Below are 10682 nucleotides of genomic sequence, written 5' to 3'. Positions count from 1 at the left end.
TGAACTCCTATGATAATATTATTTTAAAAGGATAGTCACATCTCTCATAGATCATGAAGTACAGTTTCTGAACAACAGTTTGACCTATCATATTAAAATCATCTATGAGACACAAACATCTTTGAGACACAAAAATTACTGTGAATACTTAAGCCACAAGCTGCATGTTTGTTTCTTTATTTTAAAATGATGGTAGAACAAGCAGAATTTATGCAATGCATTTCACAAAAGCAAAACAAAAAAGTGATTTTACAGAATAACGTGTGAAGCATAAAAACATGTCATAGTCAATTCAAACTACAGACTCAAAAAAGACTGTTTATGCATTTACAATTCTAAAAGGAAACACTTCATAATATCATAATAGCATCATGCCATAAAATTATTTGTTTTCATTATCTTCCTTTTATAAAACAGTAATGTTGAACAGGTGGACAGAATGGAGAAATGATGTGATTTGGACTCAAACCACGTTATCCATCTGTCAGAGCACTTGATGATGTAACATTTTCATCAGCAATTTCCATATATGTTGGTCAAATCAGCATCATAATCATAACCCTAAAAGAAAGATTGAAGGAGATACCAAGGTCAGTCATATTTTAGCTTTTTTCAGACATTTGAAGCATATTTTCCATGCTGTAAGAAAGCAAATGTAGTGATAAATGTACTCACACGGTAGGATTTTGGCTCACTGAGGTGCATGAAGAAAAATAAGAATGTAAGAAATCACAAATGTTAGCATTTTATGATTTTATTTAAAAACCACATAAGCAAAATAAAAGAACAGTGCTTCTGAATTACAAAAAATCCACAATTTTTTTTTCCATTTCTTTTACCAAGGTCAGGAATCTTGAAATTCCATGGGGACCTGTACTATGACACACTGCATTCAATAGTATTATGTTTGCTGTGTAACATGAATGTAATGGATTTAGACTTTGAGGGACTCATGTGTTGTTCCAATGCACTATTGTACCTCTTTGGTGACGGCATATGAGGTTTGGAGAAAGGCTTGTTTCCTGACACTGTACATGTGTTGTTCGCCCTGTGAAGAGAGAAGGTTCATCAGTAATGCCACTTTAGTGGGAACATTAAAGTGTGACAAACATGCAAAAAAATAAGAAATCAGGAAGGGGGCCAACACTTTTTCACACCACTGTATATATATATATATATGTGTGTGTAAAAATATTAAACTACTTTCTCATATATGTTTAATATGCAAAGACATCTATAAGTAAGCCATTCATTGACAGAGAGAGTTATCATCTTTTAAATGTAAGGAATCATACTATCTTACACATGGAATACTTACTTGTATTCTGCTCTCAGATTTGCATTGGTTCTGGGTGATTGGTGTCTACAACAAAAAGAGAACAAAATTAGAGGATAATATTTGTTTATGAAACACTACTCAAAATAAACACAATAAGTAGTAGACTAATTACCTAGAAAATCGGCTCCAGATGCTCCGTCTGTTAACAGATGCAACGTTTAAATAGTCATGTAATGTTTAAAAAGTATGATTAATTTTTGAACAATGTTCATAATGTTATAAGTATACTTTCAACCTGCCTTTGTTCAGGCTTTGGTGGTCTTTCAGGAGAATTTCCAGTGTACCTGTAGATAGCACTAGTTAGTGGATTAGAAACAAAGACTAACTTATTTATTGGTTTGTTTAACTTGCCTGTTATTACTCCGGTTTCCTCTATTGGTCCAAGCCGCTCTTCCTTCAGGCATACTAAAACGACTGGCGGAGAAATTTAAAATTTAGTCTCAGGACCAAATACAAAGATACAAAGATAAGTTTAGTAAAGAAAACTCCAACCTTGAGAATCTGTTCCAAAATGATCTCCTACATCAGAGAACAGGGTTAAAATTGCTATTAGATATCGAAAGCTTTTAACATGAATTAATGAGTGAAATCTGATTAAATAATATGTGTCATACATACCTCTGTTCAGCTTGTGTACGTGACCCTTGCATATCATGATGAGGCTGTCTACAATCAATAATGACAATATAAAACTGAGACTTTGTCAATGTTGACTGACAAGAACAGACAAGCATTAGCAAAATCATTGCAAGTAAATTTAACTGAACATTGTTTCATCAAAGTTTCATGATTTTAGGGCAAATGTTTTTAAACTTTGAAGCTATTTTTAAGATTTCTTGACCAGTAAGTGGTGCCGTGTCCATTCTGCTCCAATAATCTCAGGATGGTGACGGGACATGCACAAAATTTAGTTTCAATACCTTAAAGCATTTCTACCCTGTAAAACCAATCATGGAATGAATTAAATGAAATGAGTTAATTTTACTCAAATAATAATGAAAGTTCATTGTTCTTAATTGAAAAAAGTTCTGTGAACTCAAAATGTCTTTGTAGTAAGCTGAACTTAAAATTAAGCATGCTTTGCATCAGACTGCATAAGGAAAATAAATGTTGAAATTAAGTGTTATTTTGTGTGTTTTTGCACAAGATTAACACTGAGAGAAATTAGCATATAATGTTTTGATGAGCAATATAATAATTAATTTTGTGTTATGTCAGGATTTTTAGAGGTTTCTGTTATGTTGGTTTTGTAATGTTACCGTTGTGGTGAAGAGTAGAGCCTGTGGTTAGGTTGAGGATGGACAGCAAAACTTTAATGAGACTTTAGTCTTTGCAACTTTACAGATCTTTTTTATGCACCAAGAGCTTGTAACATTCCAAAGAGAAAGGAAAAATTGAAATCGCATCATATGACCCCTTTAAGACTACATATATTGCATTTTGTTTGACTATTTACATGTAAGTGAGTAGTGACAGTCCTTTTTGATAGCTAGTTGTATATTATCATTGTGATGAGTGGGCTTGGCTTGGTTTGGCTCCCATGGCTCTCAGCACCCACCCGTCACATAAATTTGAAGCTCCACTAACTTTAAGAAAATGAGTTTACTCAAATGTTTTGAGGTAATAAGCTTCCTCAAATGTTTGGAGCAATCTCAATTAGGTTTTACAGTGTAAGATACAGTTTCTGTAACAGACCTCAAAAGTTAATACAAAAATTCTGAAAGATGAGAATAAGCTATGCAAAGTTACCTGTGCCGTCTCTTGCATATGAAGACTCCAGCAAGCACACAAATGAGGATGAACACAAGTGAGGGAGCTATGGCATAAAGCCCGACAGTCTCCAAATTAAGCCCTTGAATTCCTATTACAATATTATTTCAACAGGATTACCAGTCACACCTCAATAATATTCAACTCTTATACAACATGAAGTAGTTTCTATTTGAGAAGTCATATTAAAACACGGACCAATGCACAAACTTATCTCATTAACATCAGTCTGTACTTACTTCTAATACTCAGGAAGGCAGTATTTTCCTGTGTTTTACCACCCCAAAATTTGGCGGTGCAGACAATTTCATCTTTCTCTTCATATCCAGTTGGAATAAAGATCACAGCGGACACTGTTTCCCAGACGCCTCCACCCATGTGACTGTGGCTGATAGTTTCTCGGGCTGTTGGGACGCTCCAGGTGATTTGGGGAGGGTGAGAGGAGCATGTGTGGTTGACTGAGCATTTGACGGCGACTCGTGTCCCGGGCTCGATGTCTTCAGGGAGGGATGACATCACAGGTCCGTTGGGTGCTTTTTTAACACAAAGACATTACATTAGTTTTGGGATATGATGGATGAAGTACATTTTCAAAAGTATGTGAAGTGACTGGTTACATTTCCTCACCCCTCATGATAATGAACACACAGCTGTTGTTGAAGCTGTATCTCTCATTTTCTCTTTCTGCTCGGAAGCAGAACGGCCCGTTGTCATGAGTTTGCACATTATCCATCTCCACAGTACAGTCTTGCTCATCCGGGTTTCCGAGGAGTCTTGTGCGGCCTTTGAAGTTGTCCAAGACATCGACTGGGTCGGTGTGGAACATGAAGCCACCTTTTTTGGTGACCCAAAGAACTCGAAGTCGAGTGATATATTCCTCCTCCATCTTGAAACTGCACGGTATTACCACACACGAACGAGGCAACGCGGTGATCTTGGGTATCACATCTGCCACGTATTGGAAATAGGCTAAAATGATATATAATGAATCATTATTACAGAACTTAACATTTCATTGCCAAAAAGCCTATGAGTGCAGTGCAATACAGTAATACAAATATGAGAGCAGCTACAAAAGGGAAAACACATACTTTCATTCAGGATTTGATCCACTGGTTTTTGATATTCTGTAAGAGAATTGATATAAAACAATTATGGTTGGTTATAGCGTAAGTGAAGTGTGGCATTTGAATGCAGTAACACACAAATTCTATTTTGCATAACTTGTCGTTCACATGATTGCGTAAATCATAAGTTCTCAATTCAGTAAACAAATACATGCATGAAACATCAACCACAATTTAGTATGAAGACATTACAAGGCATATTTTCAATGGTGAATATTCACCATTGAGAGATTTTCTAATTTCTTTAGTTATAAGGTTTACAAAAAACAAAAATAGATAAAACACGACTATAATAACGAGACATAAAGAGATTAAATTACATACATGATGCAAACAAATTACTCACGTTGTACATGCAAAACAACATAAGTTTCAATGTTTCCTCCGGAAAATTTTGCAGTGCATATCAGTTTCTTCCCATGGTCTTCTTTTGCACCCAGAAAGGTTATGTTGGAAAATGCAACCTGAAAGTGATCTAAATCGGAATGCTTTTTGTTCCACTCTAAGACCTGCATGTTCTCATAGTTCCATGTGATGGCTGGATTCTCTTTCTGGCAGGAATGGTAAATGGTACAAGTGAAGTTCTGTGCGACGCCCTCTGTGACATCTGCCAGTTCAGGCTCAATCGATATGTTATGATGAACACCTGAAATTGAAATGAAATAGTGTAATATTTTCTGCTGTGATATTTAAAGTGAACTTACCGCATAACATATTCATTTACTCACATCTTGAAATTTTGACCTCTGTATCTGTCACTGTTATGCCACCATAATGTGTTACTGAGCACTTAATAGTCGTGCTTTCTGCCTTTACAACACCTGTGCGTGTCAGAGTGATTTTCCACAGGCCGTCTTTAACAGACTCATCCTTTATTTCGTCAGATCCTTTTATACCGTTCAGAATGATGTTTGGTTTGCTGTATGGACACGTGTGGAAAGCTGAACATGCTACTATGACGGTTTCACCTGTTCTTTCACCTCCATAAATACTGATGCTGGGCTGCAGTGGAGTTGCTTTAATTGACAGAAACAGTAGAATTAGTGCATTATATAATATTTAAAAAATGTACACTGGCCCCAAAAACTATTTGGACATTTTAAAATATCAGCATTTCTTTGCATTAAATAGAAAACCAACATGCATCTGCAAACAAGTGGTTCTAGAGCTTATCTGAGCCATTTTTAAAATATTTTTTTTTGTTTTAATATTTTGACATATAATGCAAAGACATGTATAAAAATATACTTTTGGGCAAATGGCCTTGCCTTTATTTTCAAATGTTATTTAAACATATAAATTGGTTAGAAATAAGTTAATTTGGGAGATTTTATTTGGAAGTATTTATTGTTACTGGCCACACAATATTTCACTTGGACAATCATAGCTGTTCCAGAGGAACTATATTATTCCACAAACATTTACATACCATCGACAAGAACTGTAGAGGTAGCATCATCAGTTTCATAGTTTTGCCATGCAATATTTTCAGGGTCAATCCTTGTGTATAATTTCTCTCCATTGTGGGACGGTTCCAGATTTTTAATCAGCAGACTGCAATCCCAATCTGATTTTCCATATAAATCAGTTTTTCCTCTGAACTTCCCAATGACATCATTTGGATACCATGCATCGTAAACCAAAGGATAACCTGTAGAGACCCGCTGATACCACACAACTCTACGTGGGTTTTTGGGTGGGTTTGATTTATAGCTGAAAGAACATGGTATAACCAGACAGGAACCTTTGAGGCCATGAATGTCTTTCGGCATACTCACTTCCCATCCCAAAGCATCATACAGCAGAATACCTGTGGTACAAAAGTTGGAGAACATTAAATGGCTGAATGGTAGATTAAACAAACAAACAAAAAAAAAGTGATAATAATAATAAATTAAAATTAAAAATTATCTTTACCATTTTCGATATTTTCTCCTTTCAGTCACATAACTAATTAAGAACTATATTAAAGATCAAGTTTTGAGCTTGGATAGACATACTGTTATGAAATAACATAGCATACCGTGATGCTTACAAATTACTCACGTTGTACATGTAAAACAACAGAAGCTGAAATGTATCCTCCAGAAAATTTTGCAGTGCAAATCAATTTCTTCCCATGATCTTCTTTTGCACCCAGAAAGGTTATGCTGGAATAGCTGATCTGATTTAAACCTGAAAGTGTTTTGCTCCCCGTTGTGACCTGCATGTTCTCATAGTTCCATGTGATGGTTGGATTCTTGTTCTTACAGGAATGGTAGACCCTACAAATGAAGTTCTTTGCGATGCCCACTGTGACATCTGCCAGTTCAGGCTCAATCGTTATTTTATGATGAACACCTGAAATTGGATTGAAATCTTTTATTAGGTTCCACTGTGAGATTTAACATGAACCTACAGTCAGGCACGTGCACACAAATGGCGCTTTTCCACTGCGTAGTATGGCACGGCTCGGCACGGTTTGCGTTTCCACTGCAGTTTAGTACCGCTTTAGAGTGGGCGGGATTATTCACGTCGTTATAGTTGCGCCGCCTCTACTGCTGCGACTCCTACAAAAGTTTTTCATTCAGTGTCGCCCCATCAAGCTCTCGCTGGATCCGCTCCTCTGCTATCAACGAGAGGAACGTCTGTACTTCCTCAACAGACAACGAAACAACCATTTTTTGGTTGTTAAAAAAAGGTGCGCTCGGCTGTGCTGATTTAAATCTAGCGGTTCTGTTCAGTGTTGCCAAACCCCTCCCTCAGAAAATCTCTAGAACCACCCTCAAAAGTCTCAATTTTTTACAAAAAGTCGCCAAATATGAAAACAAAGTAAATACAGGTAAATTTGGTAAAGGTAAAGGAAAGTAAACCTTGTCGAAAAAAAAAAAAAAAAGTCGCAGCTACAATGAGAAAGTAGCTAAATTTGGTGACAGAATCCCCAATTTGGCAACACTGGTTCTGTTGTGTCTCTGTTGTAAATTCAGTGACGCAAGGTAGTGACGATTCTCTCCGGCCAATCAGTGATCAGCAGAGTTTACACGTCACATTTTGGTAATGGTACGGTTCACTTGGAACCTCAACCGAGGTGGTACTAAAAAAAAGTACCAGGTACTGTACCCAGTGGAAAAAAACCCAAAAGTGAACCATGCAGTGGAAAAGCGCCAATAGACATCAAAGGGGGCGTAAGCACCTACCCTTTTTCTTCCTCGAGAGAAAGTGCCCTTTTTTTTATTATTTTTTATTTTTTTTTTAAATAAATGAATATATGTATATATGTGTGCGTGTGTGTGTGTGTGTGTGTGTTTCTGTTTACGCACAGCTGTCGAGTTCCAGAAATGAATGATCTTAGAATGATCACAGAATTCAAGATATGGGGGCAGAAATGTATATCATATAGTTAATCAGTATCACGCGAAGACTGGCATTTTTTTCCACCAAAAAAGCAGCATGATTCCAAATGTGATATTGATTTTATACAGCAGTTCAAGAAACAACAATTTAATATTAAGACACTTAAGTTTTAGACACAATATTGCCTGTTTTTGCTGTATTTCGCCAACAAATATAATTCCAATTTGCATCTCTGAGCAACATGACGCTGATTTGTTCCTGAATTAATTAACCGTATAAATGATTCGGTTCAATCGCAATGACTCATTTATTAACAGTGACTTGCTGCCACCTGCTGGCAGTTTTAATTTCACATTTAAAGTATCTTTCCATTTTTAAAAAAATAATTTCAGATATCAGTATTCAACGTTTTATGTTTAAAATATCAAAACAGTATTAATGCATTTGTAACTGCAGGTTAAATACATTCATGTCCTGCATTAAACAACGTGTAAATGCATCTAATGCCACTTCTAATGCAGCTTCTGTTTTCTCTGCATTGCAAAGATTAATTTTGTCAATACTGATTTAATTTGCTTGGTAACAGCCCAAATGACTTGTTATTCTAACTGACTGATTCAGTTTAAGAATTTGACTGAAAGGATGATGCACACTTTTAGAAAAAATGGCTTTATAAAGGTAAAAATGCCCATAAAAGGTAAAAATCTATTTAAACTTATTGGAAAATATTAATTTCTATCACTGCTATGAACTGACCACCACACAGAATATGCGGAATATCAAAAACTTTAGGAGTCAGCTGTCTACGGTAGTCCTTAAGATATCAGCGCAATAACACATTCAGCAAAATATCGTCTAATTATCATTATCGATGAAATCCCAGATAATATTGATATATATTTTTTGTCAATATCACACACCTCGTTATATTTTACGTTTTGTTTAGAACAAAAAAATAAAAATAAATATGAGAAGTGCCCTTTTTTTCCACTTGAGCTCCTGCCCCCAAATGTCTGTGCACGTCCCTGCTTACAGTTAATAGCACACAAAGCAGTTCATATTTGTGTTGACTCACATTGTGCACTTTTCTCTTGTGTAGCTGTCGCTTTTATGCCACCATAATGTGTTACTGAACACTCAATTTTCAAGCGCTCTGCCTTTACGACACCTGTGCGTGTTAGAGTGGTTTTCCACGGTCCGTTTTTAATAGATTCGTCCCTGATTTGGTCATTTCCTTCTATACCATTGAGAGTGATGCCTGGTTTGCTGAATGGACACGTGTGGAAAGTTGAACATTCTACTGTGATGGCGTCACCTGTCCTTTCACCTCCATAAATACTGATTCTGGGCTGCTGTGGACTTGCTATAATGGACAGAAACATTAGACTTTGTACATAATATGCTTTTTAAAAATATTTAAGTATTTGGACACTTGGAAATATTTGAATTTCTTTGCATTAGATACAAAATCAACAGGCATCTGCAAACAAATTATTTCAGAACTAGCTTCACTTTTTTTTATTATTATTTTATTATTATTATTATTATTATTATTAATCAACTGGTCTCAAGCCCAGTTTTCATAGATGTAAGATAGTTCCTCTCATATTGTGTCACAGTAAAATATCCACCGTTGTACTTCATTTTAACATAAAACACATTTCACAAAGTGTCCAAGACTTTTTGTCTTCACTTTGAAAAATATCTATAGGCTATCTCTATATAACTTAAACTTCTCATTTCATTAAATTAAACTGAAAAGTGCTTTTTTTTTTATTGTCTTGAGCATACATACACTTTTTCGGGCAAACTGCCTTGCCTTTATTTTGAAATGTTTAAATAACACTTTTTCGGGCAAATTGCCTTGCCTTTATTTTGAAATGTTTAAATAAACTAGTTAAAAGGAAGTCAATTTGGGGGAAGCATTTTATCCTGTCTATTGTTACTGACCACACAATATTTCACTACGTGTGGACAATCACAGATATTACAGTGGTATACAGAATGTTATTCCAAAAATATTTACACACCATCGATAAGAATTGTAGAGGTAACATCATAAAATGCATAGGTGCTCTTTCCAACATTTTCAGGGTCAATCCATGTGTATAATTTCTCTCCATGATGGGACAGTTCCAGTCCTGTAATCAGCAGACTGCAATCCCAATTTGAAGGATTACCATATAAATATGTTTGCCTTCTGAACTTCCAAATGACATCATTTGGATACCATCGATCGTAAACTAAAGGATAACCTCTAGAGACCCACTGATACCACACAACTCTATATGGGTTTTCGGGTGGGTATGATGTGTAGTAGAAAGAACATGGTATAACCAGACAGGAACCTTTCAGGCCGTGAATTTCCGATGGCATACTCACATGCCATGCCAAAGCATCATTCAGCAGAACACCTGTGTGACAAAAGTTGGAGAACATTAATGGATGAGTTGTAGCTTTTCAAAAATAGTTCTCTTTTTGTTCCCTGGCTTTCAGTCAGTCACGATTAACATTATGCCGACACTGACATTAGGGGTGTCACTTGTGAGCCCCAATCACCTCTGAGCATTACGAGAAACGCCCAATGACAATTGGCGAGTGGAATTTGCATGCTAAGCCACTCCCCGTACATACGGGTATATAATATATATAACGCAGTTCACGGTTGTGGCATGAGGGACGTAATGTCTCTGTTCCCTCCTTCAGGGAACGAAGGTTACATATGTAACCGAGACGTTCCCTTTCAATCAGTCACATTCGACGTTACGTCGACATTGACGTTACGGGTCCCTATGGAAAGCGCCACAACCAGAACTGTGTTATGAAAATTGAAGGTGCAGGTGCTGACAAACATGCGTGTCAGGACAGATGTACCTCAATCAGTAACCTACCCAATGCCCAGTGGTGGAAAGAGTACTGAAAAAATATACTCAAGTAAAAGTACCATTACCTTCCAAAAAATGTAGTGTGAGTAGAGTAAAAGTACTTGTCCAAAAAACTACTCGAGTAAGAGTAAAAGAGTAGCCTATTTAAAAGTACTCATGAGTATTGAGTAGTGAGTACTGAGCTGTGGATTCTACCCCCTCATAATAAACACTGTACACCGCAATTGA

At 36.3% G+C, this 10682-nt stretch overlaps 1 protein-coding gene across 1 annotated transcript in view; it reads right to left on the bottom strand.

Moving 5' to 3' along the window:
- Positions 1-487: 487 nt before the first annotated feature.
- LOC107747662 (uncharacterized) overlaps positions 488-10682 on the bottom strand; it is a 22515-nt gene continuing 12320 nt past the window's right edge. Inside the window, exons 10-27 of the mRNA XM_016562257.1 lie at positions 8645-8835; positions 6283-6576; positions 5666-6046; positions 4965-5252; positions 4583-4882; positions 4201-4236; positions 3737-4078; positions 3349-3642; positions 3089-3191; positions 1958-2005; positions 1832-1858; positions 1691-1753; positions 1579-1623; positions 1452-1478; positions 1319-1363; positions 980-1048; positions 676-694; positions 488-561 (exon numbers count right to left, since the gene is read on the bottom strand). Coding sequence (XP_016417743.1) covers positions 514-561; positions 676-694; positions 980-1048; positions 1319-1363; positions 1452-1478; positions 1579-1623; positions 1691-1753; positions 1832-1858; positions 1958-2005; positions 3089-3191; positions 3349-3642; positions 3737-4078; positions 4201-4236; positions 4583-4882; positions 4965-5252; positions 5666-6046; positions 6283-6576; positions 8645-8835 — 2620 coding nt within the window. The 3' untranslated portion in view covers positions 488-513. The remainder of the gene's footprint in view (positions 562-675; positions 695-979; positions 1049-1318; positions 1364-1451; positions 1479-1578; positions 1624-1690; positions 1754-1831; positions 1859-1957; positions 2006-3088; positions 3192-3348; positions 3643-3736; positions 4079-4200; positions 4237-4582; positions 4883-4964; positions 5253-5665; positions 6047-6282; positions 6577-8644; positions 8836-10682) is intronic.

The sequence above is a fragment of the Sinocyclocheilus rhinocerous genome, unplaced genomic scaffold (genome assembly GCF_001515625.1).
Source record: "Sinocyclocheilus rhinocerous isolate Xijiao unplaced genomic scaffold, SAMN03320098_v1.1 scaffold4214, whole genome shotgun sequence".
Classification (NCBI taxonomy): domain Eukaryota; kingdom Metazoa; phylum Chordata; class Actinopteri; order Cypriniformes; family Cyprinidae; genus Sinocyclocheilus; species Sinocyclocheilus rhinocerous.
This window is presented reverse-complemented; position numbering and strand designations above follow the sequence as displayed.